We start from the raw sequence: 25,266 nt of genomic DNA on the forward strand, positions 1-25,266 counted from the left end.
TCCTAAACAAGAACATATGATCAGAGGACTGGAACACCTCCCATATGAAGATAGGCTAAGAAAGCTGGGGCTGTTCAGCCTGGAGAAGAGAAGGCTGCGTGGAGACCTCATAGCAGCCTTCAAGTATCTGAAGGGGGTATATAGGGATACTGGGGAGGGACTCTCCATTAATGACTGTAGTGACAGGACAAGGGGTAACGGGTTCAAACTTAAAGGGGGGAAGTTGAGATTGGATATAAGGAAGGAATTCTTTACTGTAAGGGTGGTGAGGCACTGGAATGGGTTGCCCAGGGAAGCTGTGAATGCTCCATCCCTGGTAGTGTTCAAGGCCAGGCTGGACAGAGGCTTGGATGACATGGTTTAGTGGGAGGTGTCAAACTAGATGATCTTAAGGTCCTTTCCAACCCTAACTATTCTATGATTCTGCAATTCTATGGTGAAGAAACAAGTCTATGGTTTACAAAACATGAGAGCACAGATTTATCAGAGAACCATTATCTAATAATGGAATAATTTATCTACTGTAGAATAATATTCAGCTATCAATGGACTGTTAGTCTCACCAATCCAAATAGTCCTATCAGGTGCTTATCTTACATTTCTGTGTCACCTGACTGCTTACACGGAAGAAGAGAAGAAATATGCGGAAACTGCCCATGAAGTAACATCTATGGCATTTATATCTGCAAAGCTCTAATGCACTTTGTATTTCACAAGATCAGTAATAAACTGACATTCGCAACTTAGATATAAAGTATTCAATTACAGGATTAAGTATCTGCTGCCTCTTTTTCACATATTGCTCGTACACTGCACCCCAGCACTGCCAAAACCAGCCCAGTAGGAAGTCCTGCTGCAGAAACTCTTCAGAGTTCCTTGGGATTTCCTAGCTTCTAGAAAGATAAGCACAGACTCCAACAAATACTAAATCTGTTCCAAATGTTTTCTTCTCACTCCCCCATCTCCAATCTCCTGTGGAGCTGCACCTACAGAGAGCTATAAATACAATAATGCATTGAGGACAGGAAGTGCTGACAATGTGCTTTCTTCACTTTCAAGAACTAAATTTTCAAAATCACTGCTTTTGACTATCTATGTCAGATGCCTTAACAGTTATGTGGCTATTCAAAACTTCACAGAGCCACCGACGTCAGCAACCAGACACGAATTACAATGCCCCAAGAACAGCTTTGTTCTATACACATTACCTGTATTTGTCTTGTTTGGGCAAAATGTTTGGGCATTTCTGGAATGGAAGAATTTAGAAATATGTCAGGAAGAATTTTGTTTTCCACATAACAAACCTTCCTTCCAGATAACTTTACAATAAGCAACTGAAGCTTTTCATTCTTGTCTGCTGCATTCTTAAAAAATCCCACATGCACAAAAATATATCCGTATTTGAGGTTTGCAACAACAAAGAACAGGGTGCTGCCGGTTTTAGGCACAATGGATAAACCAATTCAGTAACATTTGGAATACATAACCTAAAAAGTACATCCAGATAGCCAATATGATACAGAATTGTTTGTATCCCCATGAAGTGCTTAACAAAGACAGTACTACAGCAAAACACTTGCAAGCCACTTTGAAAATCTGATCTTACCACTTACAAACAAAGCTAATCTCAAATGAGAAACATGCTTTAATGGGAAGTCGAAGCAGCAGTAGACTCTGTTGTTCAACCATCTATAAGTTTCCAGATTATTTCAGTAGAAAGAGAGCTTTTTCTTTTTATTCATATACATTACATCTAACTATATGCCCTCTTAAAATGCCTTACAAACAGCTGTAAACGTCAGAGAAAGCATCCACAGCCCTCTGTGGATATGAAATGGCACTGCAAGGCTTATAACAGTCTGCACTGCAGAGCACTAACTCTGCTAATTGACACAGAAGTACCCCTACACGAAAAAAAACCCAAACAAAACAGTACAAATGTATTCCTTCAGGGGAAGCGCTCACCTGGGAAAACTATTTTGTTTATGGGTTCTTATGTATAGTAGAGCCAACAGCACTGAAAAAGGTGGATTTGTATGAGGACCATCAACTGAAATCACACTGCAAGAGACCAGTGCCTGAATTTTATGTGGATACCATCTCAAGAGATTGTTAGCGAGAGCAGCATTTCACATTTAGACACAATGGCCAGCATTTTCAGGAAAAGACCATTAAATCTGAATGCCTTCAAACTTGGCTGGCATCCACTCTGAGAAAACAGGCCTCTAGGTTGTCTTAGGTTGGACAACTTGCAAAAAAAAAATTAACTACCATTTTTTAACATTTTGGGTAAGTTCTCCACCAAATGCGCTCTCTCTCAGTTTTTACTGAAACCCATATAGAACAAAGTCCTAAACTTTATGCATCTTAAAGGTGAAATAAAATGCTGGTCTCAGATTAACTTTTAGGAAACATGCGGGCTTACCAGAAGTATTGGCATTCTTGTTAAATAAGTTATAGAAAACTCAAGGCAATACCTGCATGGTAATAAAGTGTCATTGCTCATCTATGCCAAGTATATTCAGAAACGGGTGAGATATACTAGCTGAGAAAAATGAACCAGCACTTCTGCCACACTGAGGACCCACTGCTAGGCCTGCTGGTACCTTTCAGTGGATACACGCAGGACCACCTGACTCTTTTTTATCTTGCATGGAGAAAGAAGAGGGTCAGAAAGCTACTGGGAACAGAAAATAAAGCTAGCATTTCAGAAGGTGAAAAAATGTATTTTCTCCTCCTTGACTGCAACTCCTGGTTCCTTAAAATGCCTTTCTCTGAAAAGCTCTTTCTGAAACTGCCAAGACCAGGCAAACAAGAGAACTGACCTGTGAAGACTGCATGTCTTCATGTGTAATCACACAAAGCATGTAATCATGAACTTTAAAATACAGCCAAGGGAGAAATGCTGGCAACAGTTAAGAGATGGCAGTTTCTGGCAGTCCTTCTTCATGAACTATGTTTGTAACAGAGGAAGACTAGCAAACGCAGTGCTGTGTTGTGCAAAACACTGCTGAATTGGTAGTACAAGCTTTCCCTAATAACCAGGCATTAAACTCCAGTGATGAGCCCAGAGCATTCTCAACCATGTTAATGCAATTCAGCTGACAGTTCACAACTGGCAGCTCATTTGTGAAAAGGCAAGTAAAATGATCTCTGTTTCTTAAGACAGGTTTTCCTGACTCCCTTTAGTATCTAGAGAAGCTAGTCATGTTTCACCAAGATACAGCATTGCAAGTAAGCATCTCACAAAATGCAACAAGCTCTGCTCTTTAATTACACGTAACAGCTAGAGAATAGACTTCACTTGCCAATGCTGGGCAAAGTAATGATCACAGAATGAATCAGCTTCGTCCCTCTCCCAAACCATAATATACATAAATAAAAATTTGATATGAAAGCACAAACTAAGTAAGCCACAAGAGCCAGTGCACAGTTTCCCATATGAAAGACTACAATCTCTGTGCGGGTGCAGACAGCAGTCTTCTGTGCAGCCAGCTTGCAGACAGAGCAGTAACGCATAGGAAAAAGCTGGATGTATCATGCAATTTAGGTTTAAAACAATATAATTTTAGTTTAAATAGGTATCTTAAACTAGAGGATTTACCAGGGGGAAAAAAAAAAAAAATCCCACACAGTCTGAATTAACATTCAGTTCCTCTGAGCTATCACCAATTGAACAAAAGTGAAAACAGCCAGTGAGGTTATAAGACTGTTGTCTTGCCTGTAATTTGGTTGCCACTTCGCAGTAATGTTCCATCATTTAGCTGAAAAAGAAACCCAGACCTTTTTTATTTCTAAAGAGAAGAGAAACTTTAGAAGTTTTAAATATCTGAATCAGCATTTTAGAGAGGGAAGGACACTCAGCAAATTGCTGTCTCCTGGGAGTTGAAGTCTACTCACCTTTCCTTGACTTGGCCACTGCCAGCTGGTGAGAAGCTGGAACATGTGGTAGATCCCCCTCTGTACTCTGGATCTATCAGGAAGAGGAGATGAATATTTCGTCAAGCCAACTGGGATATGTTTCTCTGCTTAAGAATACCAAAGCCTCATACACTGCACATGCTGGGGAAGGAGCAGGGTGAGTGCTGTGGATTTTTTCTCTAGTCCAACAGCCAGTACTGATTGAGGAAACAAATCCTGTCACCTTGAACTAATGTATTATTTCACTGGGTACTCAGCAATGCTCCTGTAAACAGTGATCCTTACGACAGCACCTCCCACTCACAGCACAGGGCTCCCCTCTGGTTACATTCATCACATCCTGTGACAACACTGACAATTCTCAGCTCCTCTTTGATGAAAGACTAAAATAACCGTACGGAAACACCTCTGACCACCTTTACGTTACTGTCTTTTCCATTCAGCACTCTTGGTCCTTTATTTAAACATAAAGAACAAGCAAAATACATTTAGAAAACTATATCAAGAGGTCAGCACATAAGGAATATCATCTGCTGCCCTACCGACTATTTTGCACAAGCCACCAATCCTCCTGAAGGACTCCAATCCTGCCAGAACCTATTCCAGACTTCACCATGCACTATCACAGAATCACAGAATCACAGAATCCCAAGGGTTGGAAGGGACCTAAAAAGATCATCTAGTCCAACCCCCCTGCAAAAGCAGGGTAACCTACAGTACATCACACAGGAACTTGTCCAGGCGGGCCTTGAATATCTCCAGTGTAGGAGACTCCACAACCCCCCTGGGCAACTATGCAAGGGAATACTTCTTGTGTCCTCCGGTACAAAAAAAAAAAGGAAGATAATGCATTCAGAGCCATGCAGATTTCAGCTGGGAAGCTTAAAAATACTTTATAACTTTGTGAAACAGCCTAAGACAGCAGTTCTCAGACAACCGTTCAAACAATGAAAAGAATACACCTAAAAATCTCAACAGGGAGGCCTGTGCTTAGCTCAAAACCTAGAATATGTTTTCTCATTTGTCTGCTCCAGAAAAAATCCTAATGGTTCACATGCAAGTCTACATGAACAAACCCCTCAATCCAACTACCCCCAACCCTGACCTCTATAACAGGCCGCCTGCCTAATTTCAAAATTCCCAAACAATGAAATTTTCATCTCCATTTTCGATCAACTTAAAAATGTTGACTGATAATTGTCCCAAAGGGATTTTAATCCAGGATACTGATGGTTTTAAGCCCAAATTAGTATTTGGCTAAAGAAGTAGCTATATTTGCACTGATATCATGTATATAGCAACCACAAGGGTGCATATTCTCAGTTACAAGGGTTTTGAGAAGTACTTGGCCTGAACTTTTCACCATTAGTAAGTGAACAGCGTTACTCTTGCAAAATAAATCACAAGGCTTCTGTTCCTCTAGGAGATGAAAGCTGTACCATCAAGTAATCTTACAAGCCTTTGATAGGATTGCCCTTGCAGGAAAGGTATCTTGATTCTCTCAAACCTCTCAGTTTTCAATGGGTACATTTGCTAAGCCTCTTCTCATCTAAATACCCTCCACGTTCTGTCCTTGGCTGGAAGACAGCACCCTGGCTGTGTCTGCAGCATGGCGCAGCTCCATGAGCACACAGAAGCACTTCTTTCTCCCTCCCTACCCTTCAGCCAATATTGATGCTGGTATACGACCTTCGGGGCTGTAATTGGCCACCTTAGGAATGGGTCTTTGAGGGAAATCCTGCCCTGACTCACTCCAGCACTCCAGCTATCTTCACCGCCACAGACTTCCTAAGGGCACACAAACCTCCGAGGCATTTGTAGGCATGGAAAGAGCTTCCTTGATATATCTGTCATCTTTCTTATGTGTATGAATGCATTCCAAGCCAAGCCGGGAAAGCGGGGGGAGGAGTTATTGTCACTTTCTCTAATACAGTTCATTGTTCATTATAGCCTGCTTAGAGACACACAAAAATAAAATGCTGCCAGGTATTGTTCTAAAGTTTCTTCAACAAACCCAAATCCTTCCCTCCCAGGGATCTGTAGGCAGCTGATATGTATGCATTACATTGTTTAAACAAAAATTCACCAAAATCCCATCCCACATCACGTGTCACCTTGCCAAAACAGCTGTGTTTATGCCCTAGCATCATTGCAAAATGTGTCAACTGAAACTTCACAATGCATCACATTTAGCTTGTGCAGAATTCAGCAAGTCTTCTTTATGTCATAACCCTTTACAGTCCAACTTACTCTGAAGGAAAATGCCATTCCTTTTATAAGTATATATATATATATATACACACACATACATATATGCACACACATATATACATACATATATATATATAAAACAGCTGTTTCAACTTTTCCCAAGAGTACCAAAAAAAATAATTTCTCCTCTGGGATATGTTGCAGAACGCATTGCCTCTCAAACCCCTCCCATCGTGCTAATGAAAACATCTGTGCAGCTACAAACAAACTGGATCAAGAAAATGATCTGCCTGAAAACTAAGCCAGGAAAAATAAATAAATCAAAATACAACATACTTCTTTTTCCCCTCTCGATTGGACCAGTCCTTTGTTCTGGTTCAGTAAACGGCCACACATGATGTGGGTAAGGACACACTCGCGCAAGCGACAGGAACTATAAACTGGATTACCTTTTTCTAGTTAGTGACTGCCTTCAGCTACAATGTTATTTGATCTAGAAGAGCTTGTGATGACAATATGACACTAGGCACAGTATCTGCTAAAATCATCACACTCACTGTAAAACTCTGGGGTTTTTCCATTCACTTGCTTTCTTCACTCACTTCACCAGTGAAATCACAATCCTTCATTTTACGTATTTATTTCACATAGACCAAGAAGCTAACTGCTGAACTGTTAAGAAAAGCCCACTTCAAACTGTGCCCACAAAGACATCTACTAATTTAAGACAGATCTTACAATTCAGGGCTGGAGTCTATGCAAAAAAGTGCATTCTTGAATATGTAGGCTGTGCATTTACTAGCCTAATGAACAAACAAAGCAATTACAGAAACATGGGAAATGAAATTCCTTTGGGGCAATTACCAATCAAAAATGGATACATGCATTTCTGAAGATATTAAAAGGCAGAGAGTACAGACTGTGTAACTAAGCCATCATTAAAGTGATGTGACTACAGAAAGTCACGTCAAACAGCGACTTTCAGCGTGCTAATTTCCGGAGACCAAATGAAATCAACATATAGTAGATTGCCATCAAAACCAAAAGTCGCACAAGATGATCACCTCACCCTATAGCCCCTCCCCCTTTCCTAGAATAGCATTTTTGCTCCATCCACAAATTTATCTTTAAGCAATATCAATTAATAAACTAAATTGACTTTTAGGCAATAATGACTTCAAGTTAGCAATTTAAGCAAAATTTAAAACCAAAGCCTTTTATACATACAAGATCTATTCCCATTGGAAAAGCACCTATCAGTTACACCAGTGATTGCAATTACCTGAGCTTGATGAAAAAAGAATGAGAACTTTCCTGCTGACTCTCAGTAACAACAGTAACGGCAGCAGCACCAACTTATTTAATTAAAAGGCTCAATTTAAGCAGCTTACCAAGAGAAAGCGACAAGTGTCCTACCACTGGGAGAATTTAAAAGTATTCCTGGAGAAAACATTGTCAACTACACAGGAGAGAACATTCCTCTGCTGGCAGCCAGCAAACTATGTAAACCGTATGCAAAAACAAAGTCATATATCTCCACCTACCTCTTCCATCTCAAAGGAGTCTTTCTGCTGCAGCATTAGATTCATTATGGATGGGTTTGCGAGGGGAGCGCAGGGGTCTCTGCCTAGTGATGCCGTGGGCAGCCTTTGCGTTAGGGTGCTGCTGTTGGATGTACTGGAACTACTGCTGAGGCTTGGAGAGTCCAAAGGACCAGATTCTTCGTACAGTCCATCCTGGGCACTTGCCAACCTGCTGCCTTGCACATCTGCTGGAGGTACAGTACCCACTTGCGTATCAGCAGTAACAGCAGGAAGGTTTGCAGGTTTATTTGAGTCTACAGCATTTGTCTGATTACTGGCTATCTCCTCCTTTACAGTAGCCAAAGAAGAGGGAGAATCTTTCTTTTTCGAGTATTTTTGTAATTTAGATTCATTTTTAACATCATTTTCTTCTTTCCCTGGTTCAGCTGGACTTTTCCCTTTTTCAACAGGTGAAGGAGTTGAGCAGCCGCTACCATCGGCTTGCTGTGTGCCACACAGATTGAGCTTTGACAAGGTCTTCATTAACCGACTGGCTGTATTGCTGCGATTTAAAGGGGGAGGGCTGGATGCCTCTTTGCTGGAAGACACTGAATTCATACTACCAATTTTCTGCAAAGGAGTCCCAGAAACTTGAGAATACAAAGAAGAAAAAGCATTGGCCACAGTAGTAAGCACTTCAATTTGACGAAAACGACCTGCACAAGAATGAAATGTAAGGCAGAGTTTGTGAGGACCTTTGCTCATCACGTTCCAGACCTATTGATCCACACAATGGTTTGAATTCTCAGAGACAGCTGTTCATATCTGAAGAGGGAATTTTCATCATAATCTCTGACACCCTCCTCCACCCCCCCAAATCTCCTCCTACTTCTAACATGGGCTGCAAAGGTTGACTGTAAACTGCCTAGTCCTGTAATGTGAAATAGATACCACACACTATGGAAAATGGAAAAACCTTTGCTAGTCTTTACTAAATGCACAAGAACAGCATGAAAAGCTTTCACAACGTAAAAAGGGAACACAGGCATGCAAATGCAAGTTAATTTACAACGTGCTAGGAAGAAAAGGGTTACTCACATTTCTCTCCATCTAAAGCTACAAGAGGACATTTCAGCTATGCCCTCATTTCAGCAACATTCACTACTGACCTAACAAAGCTCCTGTTCAAGTCAATAGAAATATTGGCCCAGATTTCAACAACAGAAGTAGGTCGCTGCTAACAGCTTTCAAAAATCTCACCCAGATACTGAAGAACACAAGAAACACTTTTTATTGCTGTTTGTTTCAGTGCTCTAAAGCAACAACAGAAGACAAGCTTAGGAGCAAGAGACAGGAAAGGTACAAACCAGAAGGCAGTATATCTTACAGGACGCCTTTTATTTCCCTCCCCCACTATAAACCCCTACCCCAAGGTGCCCAACACGATGGTCACCTTTTGCTATATTAAGACCAAGCAACAGTTTTACTACAGATTCTGAAAGGAATTTTGCTGATGGCTGAAAAGGGGTTTGCCAGAATATTAGATACACACCTTCTTTTGGGGTTGTTTACACAGTTTAAAAACTTCAAAATAAACTTTGCTTCAAAAACGTACTTACTTGTTAAAGCAAAATTTGGATTTTCCACTTCCATGCGCTGTATTTGAGCATTCAAAAACACTTTGATATCTATCCCTCTGGCAAATGATGATGAATTAAAAAATCTCGCTGGAATTTTTGAAGCAATATCTGGTTCATCTCTTCCAAACCCAAGGTTATAAAGCACTTCTTCGGGATCTTCCTCGTAAAGTTCCAGTAATTCAGAAACACTAGACAAATGAAAAGATGTTTAACATCTACTTTTCTCCTTTTAAGACCCAGTCCCTTTTGTCCAACTACTAAACTGGCCCAGTAGCCAGCTTAGTCTACTGAACTTTTGACTCCTACAGATCAGCCTACTTTAGGAAATAACTGAAAACTCTGCATCTGAAGTTTTGGTGCCTATCACTAGACCCATTGGCCCAGACACATCTCAGCTCCATTCTGTAACCTATGAAGTCAGCCCTCATTCTGCAGAGCTCTGATTTTAAAATGTCGCTAAAATTATAGACATTTCTAACATTTAGGCCCATTTGTTAGTATTTACTGCAAACCACAACTGAAAACAAATGGCAATTTTTCAAACAAACAAATGAAAATTCCTTTCTCGGCTACTGAAGGGAAAGCAACAATGCACATAAACCAAGCCAAGTCCAGACAGTCAAACAGACCCTCAAAGCATAGTACTCTTTTTACCTTGAAACAGTCGCACTGCTTTTTCCAGACCCAGTAGAATTCATACTTCTCCCCTTCTGGTGAAACTGCAGCCTCTTCTCCTTCGCCAGCACACCATTGCTGTCAACACAAATGGAGAAGACCCCTGCAATAAACCACTTCCATTCGGGGACTCGATTCGCCTTCTCAGAGAAGAGCTAAGCTTCCAGTGCTGCTGAACTTCTCTTTTCCCCTTCAGTGTTATCTGGTTTATATTAGCCATGTCATTTATTGAAATACAATAACAACAGCGAACCCTGGGACGCCTCGGTAAAAACGTACGTAGACGGTAAGAATTTGAAGGCAAATGCAAGCTGAGAAAACAAATTCCTGATCTCCCCTTGCTGCCCCACCCTCCCCGATCCCTCCCTCGTCCAGAGAGGAAGCCCAGCTGCCCTGCCCTGCATTTCCATGCCTTCCTTGTGCCACTGCCTCATCCAGCAGGACCACCATGGCTCCAGCTCCCTTTCTCCCCCAGTCACCACCCACCAGCAGTGCAAAGCTGTGAGCTGCCCAAGAGGTGACCACTGGGGAAGCTGAAGAGGCTCGAGGTTGGAGAAAACAGAATGAGATGAGCTCCAACCCAGACTGCCAGCTAGTTTCTGTCCCAATCCCAAACTATTTCCTCCCTGCACCTGGAGAAGACACCTTAGCATTGGGTAGTATCTTGCTCTCAAAAGTACTGTTACTGCCAATCTCTCAGGGGGACAAACCTTCCCAAGGTGGATTTTACTATACAAATCCTAACACACACACACACACCAGCCACCAGGAAACCAAATAATACAGAGGATTCACCAGAAAGTGCACTTTAGGGAGCCTGGCTCAGGACGATGCTGCCCACACAGGCTGTGCCAGTCAATGGGGTTTTAGTTTCAGCACATTTTAGTTACAAGCTGTCCCTATAAAGCATGAGCCTCTCCTCTCTGTCTTTTCTTCCCTACTCCCAGAGGACATCTGCTCTGAAAGGTAAAACTAATTTTCCCTTGAAATTTCTGAAATGGTGGGGGATCAGTGGGGCAAAGAAGGTAAATCTTACTAAGTTACTTGGATTTGTCACTTCTCTGTTTTCCTCCCGCTACCCCAAAAGCTACAACAGGTCTGCTGGAAGATTTTTCTCTGCATCTCCTAATGACTGTTTCTGTGTTACCTGGATCTTCTCCTTCCCTCTCATCTAAACAGATGAGAGCAGAACAACTTTAGCTCTGAGGTAGCCTCCACAACTTCCACTGCCCCCTCTCTCTCCCACCCTCCAGTAAAAATACTTCCCTGAAGCAAAGAAACAAACAAAACAAAGATGTTTACCGTGTTTCCATTTGCGTATCACTCCGTAGATGATTAGCTGTAGAGAAACAGAAAGTTAAACACAGACCTCTTCAGAACTGCATTTCCCACAAGCAGTATGAAGAAGCAGGCAATGAATGTGTTTACCAACACTCCTGCATAAGCCAGATTTTTCTCTTCCCATGTGAACATGATTGTCAAGAGTTTCTAGTATACAGCTAATATAAAGGTGATTTGGTTATTCTGTTTAAAATAAAATCTCAGATAGACACAAGTTTATGTACTATCATTAATCATATTAACCTGAGATTTAATGTGTGGTAAAGCAATAACTGTTACATACACCATTTATTGCTTTGCAACTGAAGATGTGATTACCAGGTGCAGGGCTGTTCCTGGGCAGGAAGGGGAGAAGGGGAAGCAGGTATGCAGAGATAGCAAAGAACATAAGAAAGGCAGCTGGCCCCACAGCCCAGTACTGAGACTATAGTCACTAGTCTTTTCATCAGCACAGACTGCTCATTACATGGGGCAAGGCCTCAGCTGCCCAAACACTGCAATCCTAGGTGCAACAACTAGGTGAAGGCTGCTGTGCTGGTGGGACCAGTGGCCACCCTTGATGATGAGAGGGCTCTGCCAGGAAAACCTTACATCTCAACTCACAGTGCCAGCAAGGAGCAAAATATGGAAACCTCACAACCTCTCTTATTTTTAGAGGCATCATGAAGAACCTGAAATGTATACAAAATGCAGATGCCACATCTCTTTTTTTAGTATCCTTGCCTATAATTTGAAGGTAAGACTATATATATGGATTAACTGGTGACTAGTTTGAACAACTAAACCATGGGTTTTAATAGCTTAGAAGGTGACTGGGGTTACAAGACCCTGCCCAATGCCCTCCATACCATTCACACAGGGCTCTGGCTTGTATCTGAATTCAGTCATGGATGCACAAGGGCAGGCCATTCATACCAGCCTCAATGGGGCTGTCTGTCCAACAGCGCACGCAGCACTGCTCCAGCAGCTCTGTTATTCCCTTGTTCTCGGGTGGGAAGCAAAGCCCAGAAAGCAGAAAGCCCAAAGCAGAAACACTCACATTCTTACCCACAAAAAAATCAACCAGCAATTCTAGTATTGGGACCTTTGTTATGCGAAAAGGAGGGAAACAACCTTCTGCCTAAATCATGGTAACTGCTCATAAAAAACCCAGAAATCTTTGGGAATTACAAAGGGGAAAAAATGAAAAGAAAAAAGTGACATGATACTTCAAAATATACTGACTCTTGCATTCTCAGTTGTATGATCAGGGCTTGTATTACTGTTACAAGGAAACTTTTCCTATGAACTCTTTGCATTCCGGGCAGTCTTGCAAATAGAAAAGACCATCAGAAAGAAAATTTAATCCCAGTTAATATATTGCAGTAAGCGACTCATTTACTTCTTCTCCATCACTGTCAAACCAAGGTCATTATCAGATCAACTGTTTTCATTAGAAGCCTTGAATCTTTAAAAAATAACAATAATTTCCTTCCTCCAGGCCCTGTCTCACTAATTTCACACCATTGACAAGACTACTGTGGAAGAAGGGGCTTTCTACTACAGAGGTTCTAACACTTTGCTAAAGCTATTGTTCAAAAAAACATTAAAAGCTAAAGGGGGGGGGGGGGGGGGGGAGTGGTTTTGCCTTTTTGTGTGTTTTTACACTGAAAGCAAATATTGTCCTGTATCCCCTATCTTGCAGATAACCCCAGGACCCAGTTTGTGAGACTGTTTTTTCTATTTTACTTCAAAATGCTGCTGTTAGACCAGGAGCAACGGTAGTTCTGTTTGTTTGCTTGTTTGTGGACACCTCTAACCCATGATCAAGAGAGGCTAAAAGTCATATTCTACAACAAAGTCCACCATGAACAGCCACATCTCCTTCCCCTTAAAAAAGGGAAGAGAAAGAGGAGGCAAGCAGCTAGCAACAGCAAAGTGTATATCGTGGCTGATCCAAAATACTTAACTCAGCCTTGGTGCTTTTCACTTTCAAAAGCACATAGCCCTTAACGGGTCTGCCTCGTGGCTGACAGAATTCCATTCCTTCTTTCTCCTCCGAGGGATTCAGTGGAAGTGGGGCATGCACACCTACCAAAAGTAACCCATGGACAAGAAAAGCGAGTAGGAGAAACAACTTTCTCACAGCCTCAGTGAGTGTTCCAGACTGTGCTGCTGCTGTGGGCATTAAGTGAATTTCAGGGATGCCTCTGACCTCTGGGTTAGGCCAGAATGTTCAACACCAGCAATAGTCTAACAAACTCAAAAGCAAACCTTCCTGCATTTTTCTATGTCCTAGGCCGGTTTTCCAGCCAGGTTTTCAACTGCCTTTGGCTAGAAGGGAAATGCTGTCTTTCAAAATAAAAATCAGATGACTTGAACATAAAGGGGTTTGGGTTTTTTTGCTAGAAAAATAGTCATAATCCTGCCACACCCACCTTCGGCTCCCAGGGATAAGTCATCTTCAAAACTTCCTCCACTTCTCACCAGCATGCCTGAAAACGTACAGTTAGCAGTTCAACAACAAGACTTCTGCAGTGTTTTCTTTTCAACAACTTAAGATATTAGCAAGACACGTTGGTTGATACAGGAGGATATAACCAGACTGTATTTACAATCCCTGCATTAGTCATATGGTAAAAATGCACTAAGAAGTGCAAAGTTACATTTGAGAACATAGAAAAATTATGTTGATAGAGAACAACTACAACACTGTTTTGTGCTCAGGAATATCCCTGAGTCGACCTGCAAGCAAATTAACTGCAAGCGGGAACCTGGGGGTACCACCCAACACATCCGCGCCTTCTGCTGCTACATTATCTATCCTCCAGACATCTTACCACAGGGATCCAGAGTCTGAGTCAAATTTAGGCATTCTCCTCTCTCTCCCTGTACCAGATTGAGATCTGAAGCGAAGACTCTGGGCACAGCAAGTAATTCCTCTGCACCCTGTCACTCACTACCTGCACATTCTCACTGTACTTTGTACTTCAGTATTCAGTCCTGCTCAGGTAGTAAATTTTCAGGTGTGGCAACCAGAGTTATGAGAGGCAGAGACGGCCTAATGCTGGCCAGCTGGGAGAGGAAATTACATCCTCCCCATTCTGCACACTTTGGGGTTTTTTCTAGGGCTTAATAAACTCTCCAGAAAGACTTATCGGGATCTCTTCCCCCTTCTCCAGTTTCCCAGGCACAACCGCTTCACAGCGAGAATAACTTGGCAACGCCAACTAGGCTGTGGTTTGTGCTGCTGCTAAAGATACAAGGTCTCAGGTGAATGTCCACAAACGCACCATTTCCAGCAAGAGATTTCAATAGGTAATTGAAAAATTTGGAGAGAAGAAAAAGGCCTTTCCTTACCCTTCAACAGAGGATTGCTTTGCTCATCCAGGGAGGCTCCCAGAGGCGTTCTGAAACCACAGAAGAGATTAATACTACTTTAAAAACTTGCTGCTTCATGTCCTTCCTTACAGTGTGTAACAAGTTTGTGATAGCAGCAGTTGTCCCTCCCTCCGCCTCCAGAAAGCACAAACATCTGACTGGCAATAACTTCCTAAACAATCACCAGCCCTCTGAACAAATACGCCTTGTAGGGAAAAACAACAGAACAGGTTAATAACTGCAACACTCAAATACTGGGCAGTGGCAAAGCTTCAGGGTCACAGCCCTCTGCAGAAGGAAATCATGGGCTTCTCAGCAAAACACCCAGGAAAAAAATGAGCATGGGTTTCTGAATGGGCTAATTCAATCTCATTTATATGACAAAAACTGTTGTCATTTCTGTACACATTCAAAAGTTCTTGGAGAGAGGGGTGAAAAGTTACATTTGGTGATCAGGAGCAAGATAAAAATCTTGACAGCTCTGTTAGCTGTCACTTGCTGATTCTGGTATTTTATAGACTCTTAACATTGCCTCTTACTTGGATTATCCCTCCCATTGCTGCTCTGTGGAGGGCAGGGAGTTTGCTGAACCTCACAGTGCCCAAAAGGAGCAACAGAAACTGCACAAATGACAAGTCCAATCCCCCTCTGGGCTCACGCTACACTTGTTGACACTAGCTGGATGTTTCCACATCTTGTCTCTGAGACATGTTTAACCAAAGGCCTTTCACTGTTGAGTACTACAGCATTAACCCTCAAAGCCCAAAATAAGTTCAGAAATACAATACTCAAAGAAGGGGAAAGTAGATGATTTATGTGCCTATATTATCTATGTTTCATTTGGGTTTTTAATCAGACAAACACATAAACCTGCCCAAAGACCTGAAAGTAAACAGTGCTCTGATACAGTATTTGTTTTGGTGCCATGGCCAAATTAAGCAAGGAAAGTTTGCATCTGCTTTCTAACAGACCTTACACTTCACAACCTTATTTTTCTTTCCCCTCTGAAAAGAGTTCACTCTTTCCACGTATGGCCTGCTGATAGTTAGCAAGCTCACTTTGACGTGTCTTTTTGTTAAGCAAAGCCCCACCACAGTGAGACACCCAGGCAAACAGCCAGAGCATCTATGTGCGTAAGCGTGTTTTGGGTGACAGGACAGACTCTGCCGAGGCTCACATCTCCCAGGTTTCTGCCTGTCTGCTCTGCTGGGGTTTGAAAAAACTTAGGGCAGATTGTCTAAACCTGTCACGCTACAACAAGCCTTGTGTTCTGAGATAATAACTATGCCTGTTTACTCTCTGGCTTTGATGGGTGCGCTCCCATACTCCTCCTTCCCTGGTGGCTGCTTTCACGTCTCTACCTTTTTGATGCAAGATCTTGCCGGCAGTGACTTTAACAGCCAAGGTCAGTGCTGCACACACCAGCTGGCAGAAAACAGTAAAGGCAACCACCAAAGCTGGTGTTTTCTTTTAGGAATTAAGTCTGTCACCTCTACAGCATGTTAGCAGCCACCAGAAAAGCAGCCCTGTCAACCACCCATCTGCTGCCCTGCTTGCACTGCTTCACACAGGCACATCTGACTTGTACCCCTGCCTTTGAAAAACTTGCATTTAAGAACTAGACATGACATGAGTTTAAACAAGGGACAAGTACCCACACAGAAATCCTCTTGGACAACAGAACAGACAGCTCTGCCTTTCTGTGCCAGTCTGTTTTTCACCAGAGAAAAACAGAGCAGCCCTGTGCACTTGGGAAGGTTAGGGCTGGGGGGATCCTTTCACTTGCTGGGTCCTCAGGATGAGGCTTCCCTGCCTGGGACACATCACAGCAGGTCCTCAGCATGTCCTGAGAGCCTTTGCACTGTGGCCAGGGAGGCCAATAGCAACCTGAGGGGAGCCAGATCAAAGAGCAAGTAAGCGGGCATGCATCTGGATCAAGAGATGCTACAGTTTTCCAGTTGCAGTCACTCATTTATTATTGTATTCTAACATATATGACAATAAATTCTCTCAATGTCAGTCCACAAAAGAACTGAATGAACTCTCGAAGCCCACATTGCCATGGGATGCTGGTACTAAGCAGGTAAAAAGACATTGTGCAGCCTCAAGGCTTCATCTCATAGCAGAGGTTTGTTTGCTCAGCTACCAGCTGGGGTAGGGTGGTCTTCAGGAACAGGATAAGGGTTTTGCACTGTGCTGTGAAAGTTTAAACCTCAGCTTCTAAAGCCTTAATTGGGCAGGAGCCATGTTTATTTTAAACTTGAAGGAAAAAATCTCTTCTTTCTGAGGCATTTCAAGAACTCACTTCCTGCATATCTACAGGAGATGGCTCCTAAATACCTCCTGTATCTCCTGTATTACTGGCAGTGTTTAAATACACTCAACCAAAATAATACATGTCACCATAGAGCTGACAAAAATTTCTTCTTTTCTATCAGTATAATACAAACACTTGTGTTTCCTGTCTTAGCTTTACAAGAGTTGAAATGGAAAACCTTTGTAAACTTATTACTTCAAAATGCCTTTTCAAAGTACCAGGGAGAGGGCAAAGGATGCCTTTCTCAAAGCATGTGATTCCTAAAACACGAATTAACCAGAAAGTTTGAGTAACACCTGACATTCCTTAAGCCTCTACAATTCTATCACAGTATGATATATATACATATATATGGTTTTTTGTTCTGTTTTGCTGCTGGTTGGGTTAAAAAAAAAACCAACAAAACAAACACAAAAACCAAAACACACATGTCTACCAAGTTAATTATGACAGGATATAAGGAACCCTCCTCTCCCCTCCAAAGCAGATGTGAAACAGAGATGCCAAGTAATAAGAGCCCCAAATCACTAACATGAATATCAAGGGACAGCTAGTAATTATTTTTACCCATATTATAACACTGTGGATGCTTTTGGAAACAAACAGAGGAATAAATCTTATAAGCAGATCTATTTATGCCGTGGGTTGATACTAAGTTTTTTTGTGCTGCTGCCAACTGAAACCAGAAAATGAGATTTCAGAAGTGCCAATTTTCTTCTGATGTATATTTCACAAAAGCTCATAGAAACTCTGACAAAATGGGAAGGACTGCTTTTAGAAAATATGTAACAGAAAATACTTTATTTTAGTAACTGAATGTTCACTTGCAGTAATGGTTATACCTGCAACAGAGCTAACTTGCAAGAATAAGGCTCCCAGACAGAAGCTCAGAGCGTGTATGTTGCCCACACTTTGTAGCAATCAAAGCTCCACCAGTGTTATTAAACAAGTAACAGTTTTCAGGGAGGACAGCAATCGTAAATTTCACAAGAACTGTTGGGTTTAAGTATTCTTTTTCAAACACCACACTATAGTACCTGTATGGCTATTCTCTCATCTGGTTTTTTTCCTATGCATTGTTACCAAGAGACAATCAGTGCAGGGTTTCTATATATACATTCACTTTGTAACAGTGTGAATTGAATAATCATTTTACTGCACATATAGCTATTGTTCGCATGCATCTTAGATACAAATAAATGAAACCATCCTGCAGTTTTAAAACACATGGGAGTGTGCACCACTTCAGGCAGCTAGGATGGCACCCCCCAGATAGGAACCGTATATGCATATATGCACATATTGTACACATTACAGAGTCAGAGCCTAACTCCAGTCTGAGTAGCTTGGTTTAAGAGATTTAGGAAAGAAAAAAAACAAAAACAAAACAAACAAAAAAAAAAACAGGCAAATTTTATCTTTCTGAGGAGAACACAAGATTTTTCTGTAAAGATTTTACGACAGCTGACAGCAGCCCTTTAGAAGGCTTCTATGGAAGGGTCACAGTGGGTTTCACAAACATGCATTAACTAAATTTGCATCTCTGTATTAGCAAAAGAGTAAACTCATGCTTTATTTCCTTACGTGTAAAGTATGACAATAGAGTGTAAAGTAAGATTCCAATATTTTGGGAATCAACTGCCAGAGATGCAAACACATTCCACAGAAGCATTTGTTGCCAGTTTTAACAACAGAGAGCTACCAGAGCACTGGAATAAGCCTTCAAGCTTTCTGCTGCTACTCAAGATTTGTGACCACCCATTAGAAGTTCCCATTGTCACTTTGCAGTTTTGTGCTATTCCATAAATTCTGTATGGAAATGGTAAAGATCACAGGGCCAGGGAAGGTTCTAGAGAGAAATCCTGCAGATACGGAGAGAAGTGGCAGTGCAGCATTACGAAGAATTTCTCCTTCAGGAGCCTCTTCCCCCGCTACTCCTCCAACACCCCCTGCAAGGCACAGCCTGGAAAGAGCTGAAGAAAACTATACCAAGGACCCTTTAGCTATACAGCAACCCACACTGCATTTACAGGAGTAAGCTCAGTCAAGTCGCTTTCTGGATAGAAAGATCACAAAGGCACAGCTATTCTCAGGCGTATATTTTCTTCTTAACATAGCTGCTTTCAAAAGGAGAATAAAACCAGAAATATCAAGTTGGGGATGTCTTGAAATGTCATTCTTAGCTACTGGAAAGCTAATTGTTAACTTCTCCCCATCAACTCTGGCTCGAAGAGCTGCTAGAATTGAATGGAGAAAAAGACGAGACAAAATCAGCTGCTACTGGATGTAGCATTTATGCTATTACGTGACTGAGAATGAAGAAAAAGTAATGCTGCCAGCCCATCACAAATGCCAAGGAAGTATTTTGTAATAGTAACAGAAATGTGCAATATATATATATACCATGTCTCAAGTTAAGGATATTGGAACAGACTTGGATAAATCACGTTAGTCTAAATCATGCTGTCACTCCTGAAGACCCCTAAGCATAGAGGCCACTGCTGTGAAAACACCGTTTCTTCAAATCTGTAGCAAAAGCCAGGCAAGCCAGCGGGCAGCTTTAAACTGCAGCCCCTCAGTGAGAGATAAAGCAGCTTCCGAACCAGCGCAGCCTTCCTTCCCCACAATTGAGTTCCTCCCTTCGTGACTGAAAGTCTTCAGCCTCGTTAATGAGGCAACAAGGAGAGAAAAGGTGCCAAAAGTCAGCTCTTCCCTAGCCATTCATAGGTATGCTACCGCTCTCCTTGTAACCCCAGCTAAAGGCATAACCCCCCCAATACCGAAGGGTAGGTACTTCTATATACTCCAGGGAGGCTTGGGGGAGCGCCAACGCCAAACTTGGCTCCAGAGCGCCGAGATGTCCCCGATGACCCAGACGAGAGGACCCCGCCGGGACCTTCTCCCCTCCACGACGTGGGAGCTGCCCGGCCCGTCACCCCGTTAGGGGACCGTGGGCTCCGGCCCCGCACCCGCAGTGACCCACCTGCAGTCCTTCAGCCATATCGCGATCTTCTCGTTGGGAACGCTGTGGCCTTAAGGACAGAGTAGGAGAGAAAAGTCGACAGTCAGTAACAGCCCCTCCGCCAGGGACGGCCCACAGCGGCCCCCCTGGCTGCCGGCCCGCGGGGGTCCCGGGGGTCCCAGTGACCCACGGGCTGCTGCGGTCCCGGCCCCGCCACCCCCTGTCACTGACCTGCTTCTGCGGTCAGCGGCAGCTCTCTGTGGGCGAGATCCTCCTCCTCTTCTTCCTCTTCCTCCTCTTCTTCCTCCTCCTCGCCGCGGGCCAGCGCCGCCGCCGCTGCCGAGAAATCCTCCGCTTCCGACGCCTGCCAGGAGTCGCGGCTCTTGGCCCAGGCCTTCCTCTTCTGGGTCGCCCCTTGCCACTCCTCCGCCGCCGGGGGCTCCTCCATCAGGACGGCGGTGCCGGCGAGGGCTTTACGCCGGGAGGGGACTGCCGGAGAGAGCCAGCCTGCCGGCGGAAGAGAAAGGGAGCCGTGCCGTGCCGTGCCGCGCCGTCCGTCCGGGGACCGCCAACGGGGCCGTGCCGCCGGGGGGCGCGGGGCCGCCGTCCGCGCAGCCCCGCGGGAGCGCCACTGCCCCGCCCCGCGCTCACACCCTGCACCCGCCTGCGCTCATACCCCGGCCCACCCGCAGACCCGCTCGCCGCCTTCCCCCCGTACCACCGCCTCCGGCCCCGCAGGTGCCAGCCCCGGCCCCTCCGCCGCCCGGGACACAGCGGGAGGGCAGGGGCGGTACGGCTGGAGTCGGCCCGGCCCGGCCCGGTGCCGTGCCCTGCCCGCGGTTACTCACATATCGCACCGCGGGGAGGTGGCGGCGGAGGCTGCGCCCGCCCCGGCTACGGGCGGCGGCGGCGGCTCCGACTTCCTCATACCGCTGCGGGAGAAAACTCGGCGGCCACGTGACGGGAGCGGGGCCGGCGGCAGCTCGTCTCCTGACGGGGCCGCCCGCACCGGGCCGCGGCAGCGGAGGAGCCTCCAAGGGCAGAGATGCAGGGACCGGGGTTTTGGGCCGGCTGATCGCTGGGGCAGCAGGGCTGTGGTACCCGGGGAGGGCAGCCCGCGCTGCGCTGGGCTCAGCGGTGCTCCTTGGCCCGGCACGCACAGGATGTGTCCAGACAAAAACACACGAGAGCAGGCAGAAGGCTATTTGTGACTTTTTTTTTCCCGGGGGAACTGGAGCGCGGGGAAAGGGAAGGCATCAGGAGACAAATAGCTTGGCTAGGCACTTGCAACTTTCTGTCTCGTTTTCAGGGGCGTGAAATCAGATAAGCCTCTGCTCGGGCACAGGCAGACGTCTGCGGGGATGTCGGCAGTACCAAAGAAGGCCTATTAAAATCTTAGCGCCCCTCGAAGCCTTTGTCATCTGCTTCAGGATGTAGTCAAGCAACCAGAATCAACTGAAAACGCAGGAAAAAACGAGTTCCCTTGTCTGGGAAGGACGGGTCGCACGAAAGGCCACTCACCGCTGGGGACATAGAGCTGTTTCTCAACCACTGTCTCCTGTTTGCTCACTTAAACACGGGGCAAGGACTGTGCAGCAAGAGCCCTGTGCCAGAGCTGCACAGACTGCCTGCCCTGGCGGCACCCGACCGGACAGTGGGTCAGCCTCTGCGGCTTAAGGGGCAGGGCTGCTGCTTGGGGAGTAGGACCCTACCGCTTCCCCCCTGGGTCAGGCTATCACCTCCTACCACTTCTGAACGAGCCCCTCACGCCCTGCGAGCTCCCCTCAGCTGTGGCACCAGCAAAAACAAGATTTTTCAAAGGTCTTTTACAGCACCTTCAGGAAAAGATGCTGAATTACTAAGCACAAAGAGCAAAGAGGACCAGAGTCACATGGAAGTTTAGAACTGTTGTCAACAGGCAGGCAAATAAGATACTGTTTTGCCTGTTCACCTTTTGTTTAAAGGCAGATCTGCCTATGGAAGAACCCATTTTCCAGCCTTTCAAGGAATTTCTGTGACATTTTTCCTAACCCCTCGAACGCATCCACTGCTTTATATCTATAGTCTTCCTAAGATTAATTTCTCCTCATCACGCAAGCCATTTTCCTAAACATACACTCTTTTTCTGAATTCATTCTATTGAAATTAAAACAGGAGAACAGCAGCACAAAGAAAGTGTATTTAATTTGTCCCTGAAAGTGCTCATTACCATGCATCTTTGGGGATTGTGTTTTTAAATGCCTGTATTTTTTTCAAACTGCATTTGAATCTTTCTTGTTGATCCTCAAAACCACCAACAATTTCTCAGCAGGGCATGTTTCACACGCGACATGTTTTCATACGCTAATAGGGAGCATGTCCTAAGCCATGGGGGTCCTGAGGGGAGAGTTAGAGTGTCAGCAAGTGTCCTGTGCCCTCCATCATGGTGGGCTTGGAGTTCAGCCTCCAGCTGAAGCTCCTCACAGGTGTATCTACTGTACTGGAACATTGAAATCTGATCTTTTGGGGCTTGTTGGCAAGAGCCTAGTACAGCATTACTTTGACATAATGGCCAGTAGTTCTGGTTTATGCATATGCAGGAATAGATGTACCTATTAGAAATGACTCGCTGAGGTTAAGCTGTCTGGCAGAGAGATGGTAGGGAGGCCTGGGGCAGAAGAGAGGGAGGGAGGACTGGGAGAAGTTTAAATCCCACCATTGTTTTGCTGCCTGGGAAGGAACACAATAGCTTCTGGGAAGTAACAGTTTCCCTGGCACAGCAAAGGGTGAACAGTTGCAAGCTAAAAGCAGCTACTGTCTGCTGTGCCAATACATCTTTAAGGAGTTCTTAATCCACAAATTACTGACATTATTGTCTGTAATTGCTTGTCTGTTGTGACAACACTTATTCAGAGAATGCTTGAAATGTAAACAGCAGTCAGTAGCTTTTTGCAATGAAGCCATGCCAGTGCAGCACTGGGCTCTCACTTGCGTCTCCCTACCTTCCCAGCAAGTTCCCTTTTCACTCTATATGAATAAGGATTGCACACTTCAATCCTACATTAAGTCGAAAATACCTTGCTTGTTTTTTCTTTCAGTAGTTGTCATCAAAACACGGGTTTGTTCTGTAATGAAAACTTCTCTTGCTTCAGAATGTAATTTATTAGTTGCACTTCAAAGAAATAAATGATTGGGAAATAAATCCTGTCAAGTAATCTTGTCATTTAAATCAACCCAACTCCTTTTTTCCCAAATTCTTTTTGAAACTATTCGAATAAAAAATTGCATAAGCAGTAATTAGATAAGGGAGAAACTGTGGTTTACACTACATTATAAATTCCTAAAAGAAGATTTATAACCATGGCACCTTCAGCAGTACTACCAGGCATCGCAGTAAAACCACACACGCATTTTAAATAATGATGACAACAGAACTCTCATATTTGTCATAAGGATGTTGGCCCTGAATATAGGAGTGTGCATATAAATGCACACACAAAGTAGAATTCAGCCCAAAAAAATGCCACTAAGTTGCTGACTTGTTCTTAAAAGAGCAAAAACCTTTGAAGAGGTCTTAATCCAATTTTTGTGTACACTCTTTCAGGTACAGGATTCTCTACACAATGCATTTCTACATATTGAAAGATATCAATGATTACATTTCTACATTATGAAGGTATCAATGACGTGCTTCTGCTGATTTCCATGAGGACTTGTTCCCACCTCTGGATGCATCGTAAATAGCATTCCCCTGCTATAGTAGGGCTAGGCTTCCCCATGCTTTTGAACAGAACATTTCCCTGTTATATCTGCACATTAAAAGATCCTTCTTGTTCAGGAAAGGTTACACTATTTATCTATATCCCTGCATCTAGTATGGAGAGGTAGGGATAAATCGCTGGAAACCAAAGAGATATTTACAGGCTGTGTAGCTGAACCCTTGGTAGCATGGTCAGAGCCTGCACTTCTTCCTCTGCTGCCCCCAGAGGAACTGCAGATATCCAGTGCCAGAGGAGGATGTGAGCAAGTAGGATCAGGAGGTGCTGGTGAGGTCTGGACTGACCAGATCTGGAAGCTGTTCCATCTGTTTCCCAGCTCAGCAGAGGACTAAAGACAATGTGCTATCAACCAGCCCCCAAAGCCTCACTGTGAAGATCTTGCCACAGAGGTGACGCTATGACCATGTGAGTGGATAACACAAACAGAAGCTATAAGGGCAGCTGGGAATGGCTTTACACCCCAAAATAAAAACATAAAAACCCAAGCAAAACTGTCTGTGTGCCTAGTGACTTCCTTTGACAGAAGAAATGGGACTAATTTTAAAGGCTGAAGCAGTTAGAGAAGTGGTGCAATGTGATAAAAACCTTCTGTTGGACTTTTACATGGCAGTGAGAACTGGTTCTTGACAAGGGGAGAAACTCGACGCTGCTGACTAATACGGGGCTGATCATGGGACTTGCAGCTCCAAGTCGGTGATGTTTCATGACCACAATTGCATTTCCATGCTATTGGCTTTTTCCAGACAGAAGAGAGGAGGAGCTAACAAATAGTTCACCTTAGCAAGCACTGTAACAAAAAATATTCCTACATAGTAACAAAAGTATGATAAATACTGTGCAGTTATTTGCTTTGGCAGGGTCTGTGTTTAACAGCGGGAGAATGCATGAAGAAACACACAACCCAGTGTCATGTACATCTTTAAAGTTTCCACAGCTCCATTTTAGTAAATGCACTTTATTAAATTAAATTTCTTTCTGAGCCAAGACTATTAAAAAAAAATGTCTACTGAGGCCTTTGCTACACTATAAATGAAAAAGACAACCTGGCCAGACATGGGTAGTATCTATTCTATGTCAAAAGAAAGGGCCTGTCACTGCCTTGTAGTTCAGATGGCTCATCGCAGGGATGGGCGGTTTGGTCTCTTGACTTTTCCATTACATATCCTGCATTTGCAAATGAAAGGAAAAGGCTGGAAGTCAGTCTTTGCAGAGCTCCTCCAAGGCGGTGGTTGTTGGGAAGGTACTGCTGGCTTTCTTCAGGTTTCTTTGGCAACTTCACAGTTTCTCCAAGGGTATCTCACCTCCCTGGTCCTTCCATTCTAGTGCTGGCAGGAGACCACCCAGCACCTCCTTCTCCTTCAGAGCATCTGTAGGCTTCTGCTACCTGCCAGTGGAAATGCCTCATTTTATCTTTTTTTCCCTTTTTTGTTTGTCTCATAGGCCATTATCTATTGTTTTAGGCCTTTTGAGAGCCTTGTCTCTCTCACAATGCTGACACAAAGCATGCCAAAAATATCTGCCATTTTAGACCTTTGAGGATTTTCTTAACATACTTAAA

General features: G+C 43.9%; 1 protein-coding gene across 2 annotated transcripts in view; it reads right to left on the reverse strand.

Moving 5' to 3' along the window:
• ITPRID2 (ITPR interacting domain containing 2) overlaps window positions 1–21,080 on the reverse strand; it is a 41,826-nt gene extending 20,746 nt beyond the window's left edge. The window contains exons 1-10 of one of the 2 annotated variants that reach the window (XM_065670189.1): window positions 20,799–21,080; window positions 20,182–20,457; window positions 19,972–20,020; window positions 14,651–14,700; window positions 13,729–13,785; window positions 11,273–11,309; window positions 9,950–10,048; window positions 9,275–9,483; window positions 7,677–8,371; window positions 3,901–3,973 (exon numbers count right to left, since the gene is read on the reverse strand). In XM_065670189.1, coding sequence (XP_065526261.1) covers window positions 3,901–3,973; window positions 7,677–8,371; window positions 9,275–9,483; window positions 9,950–10,048; window positions 11,273–11,309; window positions 13,729–13,785; window positions 14,651–14,700; window positions 19,972–20,020; window positions 20,182–20,398 — 1,486 coding nt within the window. In that variant the 5' untranslated portion in view covers window positions 20,399–20,457; window positions 20,799–21,080. Of the gene's footprint in view, window positions 1–3,900; window positions 3,974–7,676; window positions 8,372–9,274; window positions 9,484–9,949; window positions 10,049–11,272; window positions 11,310–13,728; window positions 13,786–14,650; window positions 14,701–19,971; window positions 20,021–20,181; window positions 20,458–20,671; window positions 20,773–20,798 lie in introns of those variants that run through there. The other variant, XM_065670190.1, reaches the window with a different exon arrangement.
• Window positions 21,081–25,266: the final 4,186 nt, after the last annotated feature.

The sequence above is a fragment of the Lathamus discolor genome, chromosome 3 (genome assembly GCF_037157495.1).
Source record: "Lathamus discolor isolate bLatDis1 chromosome 3, bLatDis1.hap1, whole genome shotgun sequence".
NCBI classification, from domain to species: domain Eukaryota; kingdom Metazoa; phylum Chordata; class Aves; order Psittaciformes; family Psittacidae; genus Lathamus; species Lathamus discolor.